This window comes from Schistocerca americana, chromosome 2 (genome assembly GCF_021461395.2).
Source record: "Schistocerca americana isolate TAMUIC-IGC-003095 chromosome 2, iqSchAmer2.1, whole genome shotgun sequence".
Taxonomy (NCBI): domain Eukaryota; kingdom Metazoa; phylum Arthropoda; class Insecta; order Orthoptera; family Acrididae; genus Schistocerca; species Schistocerca americana.
The window spans coordinates 322,331,563-322,345,659 of NC_060120.1; the positions used below are offsets into that span (position 1 = coordinate 322,331,563).

Below are 14,097 nucleotides of genomic sequence, written 5' to 3' on the forward strand. Positions count from 1 at the left end.
ACAGAAGTACATGAATTGCGTTCCATTTCGGAGAGCATTCGGAATAGAGCGTATGTCCACATGAAGGCTTTTGCTTCAAATGACCGTTTCTTTCGAATCCCTGGATATTGACCGCTCCTGCTGGGCCACCCTGCATTTACATATACAAGGTGTCTTACCTAACTTTGCCGCCTCATTTCGTAAATCAAGTCCGCAGCTTCTGGCCTAGTGGCTAGCGTTGCTGCCTCGGGATCACGGCGTCCCCAGATCGATTCCCTATGTCTAGGGACTGGGTGTGTTGTCCTTGTCATCTCAGCATCATCATTCATAATAGTAGCTAGAGTGGACTGCGTACAAAATTGGAGAGTGAAAAAATTAGGACTTTGTACGGGGGCTGATGACCTCGCAGTTGAGCGCCCCACAAACCAAACATCATCATCATCGGAAATAAAACAAAATGTATGTCAGGGGCTCACACAATGGGCAGGAATGCACAATCAGGAAATATACACACACATCACTTTCAACACAAAGCTACGTTTCTTTTTAAATGGCACATGCATGCTTCTTCAATCGAAATGAAAACTAGAGGTACAATTACAGATAACACATTTGGTTTCACTGCTCTATACATTATACTTTCTGGAATATTTAGATATAAGTAATGGAAAGGGTGCCATAGTTTCTGCAGTGAGGCTGTAATGCCGTAATGCGGGTTACTTGCGCTGTCCTGAAGGCAATCCTTGCTCTACGCAATACGGCAGAAACTGGTGGTGGCGTTGCCACCCTTTAAAGTCTAAAGGTTTCAGAAGGTATAATAAGGTTTACAACAGTGAAAATAATTTTGCCGTCACTAACTGTACCTATAGTTCTCATCTCCGAAGAAAAAACACATAGTACAGTTTTTAAAAAAAGTTGGTTTTGTGCTGGAAGTGTTTGTTTACATTTATGAATAGTGCATTCCTGCGCATTGGTGAGCTCCTGACATAGGTGCATCCTTGGCCAAATGCATTTTTCACATTTTGTTTCGTTTCCGAAATATATGAGGTGGCAGAGTTATGTGATACACACTGTATACAGGGTGTTACAAAAAGGTACGGCCAAACTTTCAGGAAACATTCCTCACACACAAATAAAGAAAAGATGTTATGTGGACATGTGTCCGGTAACGCTTAATTTCGATGTTAGAGCTCATTTTAGTTTCGTCAGTATGTACTGTACTTCCTCGATTCACCGCCAGTTGGTCCAATTGAAGGAAGGTAATGTTGACTTTGGTGCTTGTGTTGACATGCGACTCATTGCTCTACAGTACTAGCATCAAGCACATCAGTACGTACCATCAACAGGTTAGCGTTCATCACGAACGTGGTTTTGTAGTCAGTGCAACGTTTACAAATGCGAAGTTGGCAGATTCCCATTTGATGTATGATTAGCGCGGGGCAATAGCCGTGGCGCGGTACGTTTGTATCGGGCCAGATTTCCAGAACGAAGGTGTCCCGACAGGAAGACGTTCGAAGAAATTGATCGGCGTCTTAGGGAGCACGGAACATTCCAGCCTATGACTCGCGACTGGGGAAGACCTAGAACGACGAGGACACGTGCAATGGACGATGCAATTCTTCGTGCAGTTGACGATAACCCTAATATCAGCGTCAGAGAAGTTGCTGCTGTACAAGGTAACGTTGATCACGTCACTGTATGGAGAGTGCTACGGGAGAACCAGTTGTTTCCGCACCATGTACAGCGTGTGCAGGCACTATCAGCAGCTGATTGGCCTCCACGGGTACACTTCTGCGAATGGTTCATCCAACAATGTGTCAATCCTCATTTCAGTGCAAATGTTCTCTTTGCGGATGAGGCTTCATTCCAACGTGATCAAATTGTAAATTTGAAGAGAGTTAACAAAATGAGCTCTAACATGGAAAGTAAGCGTTTCCGGACACATGTCCACATAACATATTTTCTTTCTTTGTGTGTCAGGAATGTTCCTGAAAGTTTGGACGTACCTTTTTGTAACACCCTGTATAGAGTGCATCATAAATAACAGTAAAAACTGATAGCGTGAAAGTATATGATAAAATATTTGAACCATTGTGGAAGTATTCAGTTTATAATCGAAACCGAAAAGCAGGGATGACTTCCATTTTTGGATGTTTCGCTTCGTCACAGATTTGATGACACCTTGGCATCCGCAGTTTACCGGTAGCCGACTCATATGGACATAAGCAAATAGCTGCCCCCATCCTTCCCAGACGATGAGTGTTCTCAGAACTTGGCTTCACAGAGCACGTAACACTGATGACGAGAACAATCTGCAGGCTGAGTTTCTACATTTAAAGGGAGATGGAGTTTTTGAAGCTGATGGGTGTTCTCCGCAACGGATAAGCAACGCGCTACGAATACAAACTAAAGTGAATGTAAGGAACGAGGAATAATAAATAGAAATATTCAAATCCGTGCTTTCCTGCCGTACGTGGGACGCCCGTCGTCGAAAATAGGCCAGATTCTCAACAGTCACACATTTATAGTTATTTTTCGCCCTCATCCGAAGACAACAGCACTTTTGAGCTCCACCAAAGATGACTTAAAGCTCCGCACGGTTAGGTTTAAAATATCCCCTCCGAATGTGGCTTTTCGTACATCTGGCCGAGGACCCGTGCAGTCCACGAAAGATGAGCTTAACATCGTAACTATACCCGGCTCTTATAGCCCAATAAACACTCAGAGGCAGAGCATTGCATCGATACGGACCTCTCTAAATAGTATGACAGTGTCGAAATTCTAGCTTCGACTTCATCTTTCTGGGAGTCGGTGGTGTAAGGAGCGGTTGAAATTCATTTGCCGAAGAATTCAGTTACTGGAGATAGCGGTTTCAGCTCGGGCAAATAGTGGAATCCGACACTTCCTGCAATTTTCATTTCATACATATTTCTTTGCCGCCGCTCAACGTCTCTGGCGCTTGTGTACCTGTGGCCGGTTACGCAGGGGTTCAGTCTGCGATTTACAAGGATGGAGCGCGGGCTGTAGCTTCGGTTCGTCGGCTCACTCTGAAGACAGGCGTAGAATGCACGGCCAAAATACACTGTAGCGCCAAAGACACTGGTATAGACATGCGTATTCAAATACAGATATATGTAAATAGGCACAATACGGCGCTGGGGTCTGCAACGCCTATATAAGACAAAAAGTGTCTGGCGCAGTTGTTGAATCGGTTACTGCTACTACAGTGGCAGGCTATCAAGATTTAAGTGAGTTGAAGCTTGGTGTTCCAGTCGGCGCACAAGGGAGGAGACACAGCGATGATGTGGGGATTTTAACGCACGACCATTTCACGAGTGTACCGTGAATATCACGAATCTGGCAAGACATCAAATCTCCGACATCGCTGCGGCCGGAAAAATATTCTGCAAGAACAGGACCAACGACAACTGAAGAGAATCGTTCAGCGTGACAGAAGTGCAACCCTTCAGCAAACTGCTGCAGATTTCAGTGCTTGACCATCAACGAATGTCAACGTGCGAACCATTCAATGAAACATCATCGATATGGGCTTTCGGAGCCGAAGGCCCACTCGCGTACCCTTGATGACTGCACTACACAAAGCTTTACGCCTCCAGGACCCTTCAACACCGACATTGGACTGTTAAAAATTTCATTGTACATTCCGACGGACTTGGGCAATTCCAGCAGGACAAAGCGAAGCCCCAGATGTCCAGAATTGATACAGAGTCGTTCCAGGAACACCCTTCTGACTCTAAACACTTCCGCTGGTCGCCAAACTCTCCAGACGTGAAAATTATTGAGCATATCTGGGATGCCTTGCAACGAGCGGTTCAGAAGAGATCTCCACTACCTCGCACTCTTACGGATTCATAAACAGTCCTGCAGGATTCATGGTGTCAGTTCCATACAGCACTACTTCAGACATTAGTCGAGTTCATGCCATGTCATGTTTCGGCACTTCTGCATTATCTCTGGGGCCGTACACGATATTAGGCACATGTACCAATTTCTTTGGCTCTTCACTGTATTAGATGAAAAAATAAGGTTTATGCTGTTGCATGCCCAAGATTTAATGAAACAGTCGCGGCCTTGCGAAACATGAAGATGAACTGTAAGAAAAACTTAGAACATAAAAGTTCCAAAATGAAGATGAACTGTAAGAAAACTTTAGAGCATAAAAGTTTTAGTGAACATTGGTAATTAAACGAGTCGCCGGCCGTTGTGGCCGAGCGGTTATAGGCGCTTCAGTCTGGAACCGGGCTGTTGCTACGGTCGCAGGTTCGAGTCCTGCCTTGGGCATGGACGTGTGTGATGTCCTTAGGTTAGTTTGGTTTAAGTAGTTCTAAGTCTAGGGGACTGATCACCACAGATGTTAAGTCCCATAGTGCTCAGAGCCAAGTAAACGAGTCGATTGGGAGATAATTCCGAATGTGCAGTTACGATCTCCTTCAGACTTCTGAGTAAGTATTGTACCAGTTAGTTCAAATTTACGTGAAATGTAAACTTTTTAATTGATTTGCCTTGTAATTGGGTTCTAATTTCACCTTTTGCCTATAGCAGCAAGCAATAAAATCCTTGAAACTTCCCGACAGAGTATAACTGTGAATCGGACCGAGACTCGAACTCGGGACTTTTACTGGCAAGTGCTCTACCTTTTTTTTATTTTTTATTTTTTTTATTTTATTTTCTTTTTTTTACAATCTCATATTGTTCGTTACATTTGTTCGGTGCGGATGTACCATGACATCCGTCCAAGTTCATCGTTGATCCCTCCTCTCACTTTTATTATGACAGAGGGCAGTTAACCCTCTGACCGAACACGCTGAGCTACCACGCCGGCACCATCTGAGCTACCCAAGCACGGCTCACGACCCGTTCTCACAGCTTTACTGCCGCCAATACCTCGCGTCCTACCTTCCAAACTTCTCAGAAGCTCTCCGGTGAAACTTGTAGAAGTAGCAATGTTGTTGTTGTTGTTGTGGTCTTCAGTCCTGAGACTGATTTGATGCAGCTCTCCATGCTACCCTATCCTGTGCAAGCCTCTTCATCTCCCAGTACTTAATGCAACCTACATCCTTCTGAATCTGCTTAGTGTATTCATCTCTTGGTCTCCCTCTACGATTTTTACCCTCCACGCTGCCCTCCAGTACTAAATTTGTGATCCCTTGATGCCTCAGAACATGTCCTACTAACCGGTACCTTCTTCTTGTCAAGTTGTGCCACAAACTCCTCTTCTCTCCAATTCTATTCAATACTTCATCATTAGTTATGTGATCTACCCATCTAATCTTCAGCATTCTTCTGCAGCATCACATTTCGAAAGCTTCTATTCTCTTCTCGTCCGAACTATTTATCGTCAATGTTTCACTTCCATACATGGCTACACTCCATACAAATACTTTCAGAAACGACTTCCTGACACTTAAATCTATACTCGATGTTAACAAATTTCTCTGCTTCAGAAACGCTTTCCCTGCCATTACCAGTCTACATTTTATATCTTCTCTAGTTCGACCATCATCAGTTATTTTGCTCCCCAAACAGCATAACTTATTTACTACTTTAAGTGTCTCATTTCCTAATCTAATTCCCTCAGGATCACCGGAGTTAATTCGACTACATTCCATTATCCTCGTTTTGCTTTTGTTGATGTTCAGCTTATATCCTCCTTTCAAGACACTGTCCATTCCGTTTAACTGTTCTTCCGAGTCCTTTGCTGTCTTTGATAGAATTACAATGTCATCGGTGAACCTCAAAGTTTTTAATTCTTCTCCATGGATTTTAATACTTACTCCGAATTAGCACTATGTCTCCGCAATATGCTTGTCTCCGCAATATACTTTGTTCCTGGAGTGCTTCATTAGGGTTTCCCAAAATATCGTAAAAATTGCTAATTTTATGGGCTGAGGAGAATGTGCCTTGAAGCTCATTGACCCCACTGCTGCTGCGTACCAGCACCAGGTCTTCCCCTTTCTGTCCTTTCATCATCATACAACACAAACACGACACCACACAATATTCCTTCACACACGGACGCCAATCATATTCACCTGCACTTAACGTCTATACTTAACGTGCAACTCTCGCACTTTGCGAAGGAAACGTGCCATTGAAAGCAAAGGAAGAAAAATCCTTCCAATTCGGCGGCGTGATGTCCAGCCAACCATACCGTATGACTTTAAGCTGACACGAGAAGACTTCTGCGACGGGGAACTTTTTGTGATGCTACGTACGCGGCTGGGGCCGGGTCGTGTGCGCTGGGCGCATCTGGCCGGGTGCTTAAAAGTAGCGTTTATGCGCGGGCCGGGCGACAAGTGTCGGGTGTCCGTGGCGCCGTGGGCGGCCGCGATGACGGCGCTGCGGCAGCGCCCGGTGTCGCCTTACAACGGCCGCGCTTCGCACTCGGCTAACCTGGAATTTAGCTCCGCGTCTCCCTCTACGTTTCTCCCACGGCGGCACCAGGTACACGGGAGGTACAAGCCCTGCTGGGCTATACACCACCAGAATTTTAACGTAATAAAAGACACGGGGACGTGTGTTATGTGATGCACCAGCGTCTACAAGTCAACGGCAATGGCCACAAAAAAAAAAAGATAAACTGAAAGAACAAAGGTGAGCAACCTCTGTAAATGACCACCCCGATTTTCCACAGTATCAGAGAAATTGAGTTCTTGCTGCTTCAAACAAGAACGTGTTTCAGAGATAGCGAAAAGTAATGCAATAGCCCTGCGGTCATCCAGCACTGGCAACTTTCGTTGCCAGACACTGTGGTAAATCAGTTAAGCACGATCAAGAGCACAAACTCGACGACACGGTCGATGCCTTAACTCAACTGAACGAGCAGGATCACTGATGGCTACAAGATGGTCAACAGATGTGTCAGGAGTTGCACCTTCCTTTGCAAACTGTGGCTCGCGAGCTCAGAGGAATTGGTCTCTGCAGCATAATCTACCAGTGTCTGTTCCGTTATTAAGGAGTCAAAAACATCGAGAACTGTGCTCCTTACGGTTTGGTACCGCTTAAATTTGCAGATTGATTTACTTAGTATGTTGCCTTCACGATACTGGAACGTTGATAGGAACATTACGAATGGAAACGAGTATGGCGATGGTGATATCTTAATGTGAGGAGACATAGTGTTGAACGGGTGTACAGACTATCATCTTAGTTAACGCCCAGAGGCACAAATAAAGAGTACTGCAAACCGATAAGTGAGTTTTCGTACGTGCACTTCTTTCTGAAGTGCTCTTTAGGAACAATAATATCCATCCGAATAGCGTTGCTCTTGTGAATAGAATACTCACAGTTGATAACATGCGCCACGTGGAGTGCTCGTCGAGGTCATCTCATACGTCTCTTATACAGCACAGATAGAATGCACTTTTCTTCTCCATCATTTTACAAGGAGAATTTTACATGCATGACCATAGGTATTAAAGTAAATGTATATATACAGAGTAAAGAGACGAATAAAATTCGTACCAAGGTAGGGATTCGAACCCGTGCAGATGTGCAGAGCCACTGAGCTAGAGTGGCTTAGTAGTTAGCACATCTGCCTGGTGAGTGGGAAACTCATGTTCGAATCTTGGCCTTGCTATATATTTTCGTTCCTCACTTCAGTCTGCATATATACGAGGCATATTCGGAAAGTAAGGTCCGATTAGGCACGAAATCGAAACCAGTGTGAAAATCGAAACCAGTGTGAAAATCGGACGGAACTTTGCACAAATGTGTTAGGCAGTGTCTTTAGTGTGCCTGTCGATCGTTTCACGTCGCTCTTTTCAGTTCAGAGCGCAAAGTGATCATCTACGAGTATAAATGCCTGAAAAATTGAAAATTTGTGATAAGTTACTATGGGACCAAACTGCTAAGGTCATCGGTCTGTAGGCTTACAGACTACTTAAACTAACTTATGCTAAGGACAACAAACACACACCCATGCCCGAGGAAGGACTCGAACCTCCGGCAGGGGGGGGGAGGGGGGAGGGAGGAACGCGTGATGGCAACAACAGTGTCTCCAACCAAATACGTCGGTCTGGTGAGAGATTTCGCCTGAAGCTATGCGGCCCACATAACGTAAATGTCATGCGTTTCTTTTTTCAATACAGTTTTCAGCCGCATTCTGCAAGTAAATGAAGACGCTCCTGCAGAGTTTTCGATGGGAAGTGTTTGATCACCCACGATACAGCCCTTAATTGGCTCCCTCCGTTGTTCATCTCTGCTCATATGAACCGTTGGCTACAAAGACAACATTCTGGCACAAACAACAAAAGGGAGACCAGCGTAGAGAACTGGCGGAAAGCACAGGCGGCTGCTTTCTGTGACGAGAGTACTGGAAAGTTTGTACAACGCCACGAAAAATGTTTAAGTCGAAGCGGCGACTATTTAGAAAGGTAACTGGAAGGTGTGGCTAACTGTTACAAATAAAAAATTTTTGATTTTCACTGTGGTTTCCATTTCGCAACCGATCGCACCTTACTTTCCGAACAGCCCTCCTACATCAGAGATGTCTGAGACTTGGAAAGGTCTCTCGAACCATAATTCCATTTGGTAAAGCCACTATGCCTGGATTTCAGGTAGAATCCCCCAGTGCTGAGGTGCTATTCCAGGACAGTTGGAGAGCCTCTGCATGTTGTTCGAGTGTAGGCGTGAATGGGGGGTTGAGTCGAGGAGGGATGTGTGCTAGGGTAGTCTGTACAGTCATGCAAAGCCTTTGCGTCAGCGTGGAAGAGTGGGAGACCACAGTTAGAATCCCAGCCTTGATATAAATGTTGATTCGTCGCTTCAGTCTTCATACAATCATAGATTTTGAGACTTGAAAAGATCTCTGGAATCATAGTTTCATTTAATTGAAGTAAGTGTTGGCAAATGACTACTCCACAGAGACACTTCAATTATTTATTTATTTATTTGTGTTTCTCTTCGCTAGTAGTTTCAGAGTCGTAGGTACATCATCAACTGCTCATTCTCGTCGAAATCAGGCAAGCTGTCATGCTGCAACTTTGCAACATCGCTGTCCATGGAACATGAATGAACGCTTCAGAATGGGGTTGCGACCTGATACATAATGTTTACCTGTGGGACTATAATTTAAAAAGAGAGAGACAGATAAACAGATGGAGTGGAGAGACGAATTACCGTCCGTCAACAGCCATTAAGCTGTCTTCTAGACCTCAAACTGATATTTCTCAGGAATGGGATCGAGTAGCCAAGAGGCTTTTTGAATCAGCTTCCCGAGAACACTCCACATCGCAGTAAAGTGTATGTGGTAGCAACATTTCCTCATATTTTATATCAGTGTTCTGTTGCTGTCGTAGAGACTTTCTGCTTTCGTTGAAGCTTTTCAAATGTAAACTTTAGATTTTACTGTAATTTTCACGTTACACTCTTCAGAAAACATTTACTGACTAACCTTTGTTTTAGACATCACCTTTTGCCTGTAAAAGTTTTCAGCTCATGTTACTGGACTTGCAACAAACTAATATATGAGAGACCTTGGTATATTTAAATATTTGATTCGCAAATTAATTCGACGCGTTATATTTAATGTTCTATGTAACGTAAGCTAAAGTCTTCTTAGATCTCTAGCATAAGACTAAAAATTTAAATTTTGTATTTTTTTCTGTAATAAATCTTGTCCTTGATGTGATCTTGCACCAAAAAAAAACCAAGGAGGAAATGTCTTGAGACAAATAGAGCAACCGAAAAAGTTATCACGAAAAAAAGGGAGAGGGGAGGGTACTCTTTAGTAACACAGTTCCTGGAGGAAGATGAAATGCTATTTATGTAGTCCACCCCACTGCAATATTCAGGCAATCTTCAACAGCCACAGAATGGCACAATTATTGAACACTCCATAGAGTCGATTTTCATTGCTGTCATATTAAACAGTACGTTAATTTGTCGAACATTTCTGTTTATACAATAATGCTTTCGTTGGCTCGAATGTCGACGTCATTCTATTTTGCAATTCAAATAAGTCACTTTCTTTTGCTGGTGACTACCCCGAGTGAAACGCCTACAGAAAACCTGTAAGTCGTTTTGTAGTGGGAACACATTACGCAATATAATCATGAACTGTACGCTGTTCGTCACACATATAATGTAATTCAAACATAAAGTGACTCCACGATGTGTACGATCGACACATAAACCTCCTGTACGATCATAATACTGCATAATACTGCAACGATTTCTGAGAGATGTAGACTGCTCTTAATTTAATAATTACACCATGTGTTGTCAAGTTCTTGCCACGAATGTCTCATGTGTGCTTATTAAAGATATGGAATTGTAATGATTCTCTCCCAATAGAGTATGTACAAAATGTTTACTGCCGCTAACATTTGTTAAGACATACTAGAATCACTAGTTCTACCTTTGAAAATTTGTGTTTTATTCTCACTCACTCAAAAGAATGCCAAATCACAAACACAGTTCAGTACCACAAGATAGGACATAGATTCAGAACGAACATAAATACACGATAACAGTTTCCTTGTCTTTCTAAAACCGACATATCGAAAGAGCTTCACCTAATATTAATCCTTTCATCAACAAAACGAGTCTGAGGCAATTCGCGGCAGTCAAGGATAATATAAAGCATGCTAGCTGTTCTTTTAGCTTCTAGCACGTCCTATGAGTCAAAACATTGTTTATGTATCTTCTGTTTTTAGATATTAATTCAATTTTAATTTATTGAATGCTCTTCATCAGTAGTGATTCCTTCGTGGATTTCTTAAAACAGCAGTTGATGATAAAGTTTACAAGTTACAGAAAATATTCTTAAGGCTGATAACTTCACGATATAATAAAACATTGGTTGAGTATCGTCAGCATCGCAGGAAAAATATAAATAGTAACATGTTTTGTCTAATAATATAATCACATTTTAGAATAATAATAAATTATATAGTTTTGTTTTATTAGTACTTACCGTCATTTATTTGGAATCTAATCTTCACAGTGTAGCAACCCAGTATATTAAAATATCGGTATATAAACGAAAAATTATATTTGTGGCAAATTTGCTCCCTATGGCGAACTTTCTGAACATCAACAATTTGGATTACACAGCTTGTAAATAAAAATGAGTTCAAATATGATCGGAATTTAGGAGGTATTGCAAATTTCCGTAACCAAGAAAAGTTCAGTCAGGCTGCTACAAGTTTTTAGGGCAAAGGTTCCTTCCGATGTTTTTTGTTGATCTGCGAACTTCTCAGCAAGTGATTGATGATGGTGGCGCCTTTGGTGGAATTCGAGAGGAACTGGTCATTTGCCAGCATCGGGTTTCATCCTCACCCTTGTCGCTGTCATACTCAGCAACAGCAGAAACGTGACTCTATAAACTCGACAAGCACTCATCACAGTCTCCTACAACTGACAGATCCACTCAAGGCATAAATCTCAAACTGTCAATACATTCAAACAGATCTTGTAATTAAATTTCCTCATCTTTTTCTATGATAATGGTGACTAGGGCCTCCCGTCTGGTATACCGTTCGCCTAGTGCAAGTCTTTCTATTTGACACCACTTCGGCGACTTGTGCGTCGATGGGGGTGAAATGATGATGATTAGGACAACACAACACCAGTCCCTGAGCGGAGAAAATCTCCGACCCAACCGGGAATCGAACCCGGGCCCTTAGTATTGACATTCCGTCGCACTGACTACTCAGCTACCGGCGGCGGACTATGATAATTGTGGAGGCTGCATAAATGAATTAATATTTGTGCCACAGCTGGGACTTACTAGGTGGTAATGCTAACCATTAGCATTCTTGCTAGTAAGCAAGGAGACCTGGGTGCAAGTCCCGACCACAGAAATGGAAATGCCGTGTGGCTAGGGCCTCCCGTCCGGTAGACCGTTCGCCTGGTGCAAGTCTTTCGAGTTGACGCCACTTCGGCGACTTGAGTGTCGACGGGTTCAAATGGCTCAAATGGCTCTGAGCAATATGGGACTTAACTTCTGAAGACATCAGTCTCCTATAACTTAGAACTACTTAAACCTAACTAATCTAAGGACATCACACACATCCATGCCCGAGGCAGGATTCGAACCTGCGAACGTGGCGGTCGCGCGGCTCCAGACTGTAGTGCCTCGAACCGCTCGGCCACCCCGGCCGGCAGTGTCGATGGGGATGAAATGATGATGATAAGGACAACACAACACCCAGGTCCTGAGCGGAGAAAATCTCCGACCCAGCCGGGAGTCGAACCCGGGCCGTTAGGTATGACATTCTCTCACGCTTACCACTCAGCTACCAAGGGCGGACAGTACCGATCACGGCACGAATTTTAATTCATTTATTCAGCTTCCACCACTATCGTATCAACCATATGGTTGTGGGTCTCCCAATCAAAAAGTCTGTTTACAGCAATGATACTGATACCGATTTTTAATTCTTTTCCCGTTTCCCCAGGTACATCCACAGCAAGGAGAAGCCGTTCAAGTGTGGGGAGTGCGGCAAGGGCTTCTGCCAGTCTCGCACGCTGGCGGTGCACAAGATCCTGCACATGGAGGAGTCGCCGCACAAGTGCCCCGTGTGCGCGCGCAGCTTCAACCAGCGCTCCAACCTCAAGACGCACCTGCTGACGCACACGGACATCAAGCCGTACAACTGCTCGGCCTGCGGCAAGGTGTTCCGCCGCAACTGCGACCTGCGCCGGCACAGCCTCACGCACAACCTGGGCGCCGCGGCGGCCACCGTCGCCCCCACGCCGTCGTCGTCGTCGTCGTCGTCGTCGCCGTCGGCAGCCTCCGTGGCCGGCAGCAGCGGCGCCAGCACCTCCTCCGCGCTTCCGCTGCCTCTGGCGCTGGCCGCGGCCGGCGGCTTCGTGCTCGAGGCCGCCGCCGCCACGCAGTGATGACGTCACGCGTCCTCGCACCGCCTCACACTACCCGCTGTTACCCCCGAGAGTCGCTGCTCAATACTGAAGAATATATAATAAATGTTCCTTTGTTTCGTATGTTAGTTTGGTGAAGTGCATCCTCTGCCACTACTATTAAACTCTAATGGTGTCTGACCGCTCCACACCATAGTGGGAACAATTGCGCTCGCAGCGAACACAGCGTCATTTCTCTGGTCATAGCTACAAAAGCACTATAACTTACTTCGTGTACATATGAAATAGTTTCAGACCAGTCATCTTTCGGTAAACTGTAAGATGTTCAAAGTCCATTGACTAACTACACGCCGAAGTCGTGGCGGTAGTCTCTTTCAAACGTCGTGGTGTAAGAAATTTCCTATCTTTACTAATGCTCATCCCACCCTACCGCTATTTCCGTGATTTTGGAAATTTATTTTATTTATTTTTGTGGTCAGATGCCTGCTTTTCCTCAGTTAACCCGAGGCAAAGAAGATGAAAACGGCTTCGTTCTGTGATTCGTGTAAACTTTAGTTCTGCGTGTTATAGGGGAACACGAAGCAGAACGGGATACTTAATGATCACAAGGAAACACTTCTTCAAGTGATAAAAAAACACCTTACAGTGTAACCTAATGTACCTTATTTTTTCAGAGAAAGTCTTGCATATTTCCCGTTCCGCCCCACCCACTAAGCAGAATGGGATAAGGGTATTTTTTGTTAAATTGCTGCATAAACGTTGAATTTGAATTACGAATATCGTATTGAACTATGACAAAATGTTGTATAACAGGCAATTCAGACTAAGGAATATGTAATTTAAACAATTAAAAAGTCTGCTCCATTAAATTTCGGGAATGCAGCCGCATAAATTCTGCTTCTTCTTCTAATATTTCGGCTGTATATCTTTCAGCCATCTTCAGAGAGAGCCGTACGACTGACGCTCCAGCGCTCGCTCCATCCTTTTAAACTCGCGGACCGCGCCACTGCGCATGCGGCCACAGATGAACAAGGCGCCAGTGATGTTGATCGGCGGCAAAGACGTAACATATGCATGAGTTACGTCTGTGGCTGCGCATTCGATCCATGCTGGGAGATCGATGTATTACTGGGAGCTGAACTGTAGCGACGTCTTTGTAAGTTCAATATTGAAAATTGCCGGATTCCATGATCTATCTAATGTGAAACCGCTGTCTCTACTAATTAAATTCTTCCCCAAGCGGATTTCAATGGCCTCTTTTACTACGGA

The 14,097-nt window shown here is 44.2% G+C and overlaps 1 protein-coding gene across 1 annotated transcript in view; it reads left to right on the forward strand.

Annotated features, from left to right (window-relative positions):
- Positions 1-12,849, forward strand: part of LOC124593990 (protein sister of odd and bowel-like) — a 217,046-nt gene extending 204,197 nt beyond the window's left edge. The window contains exon 4 of the mRNA XM_047132342.1: positions 12,405-12,849. Coding sequence (XP_046988298.1) covers positions 12,405-12,849 — 445 coding nt within the window. The remainder of the gene's footprint in view (positions 1-12,404) is intronic.
- Positions 12,850-14,097: the final 1,248 nt, after the last annotated feature.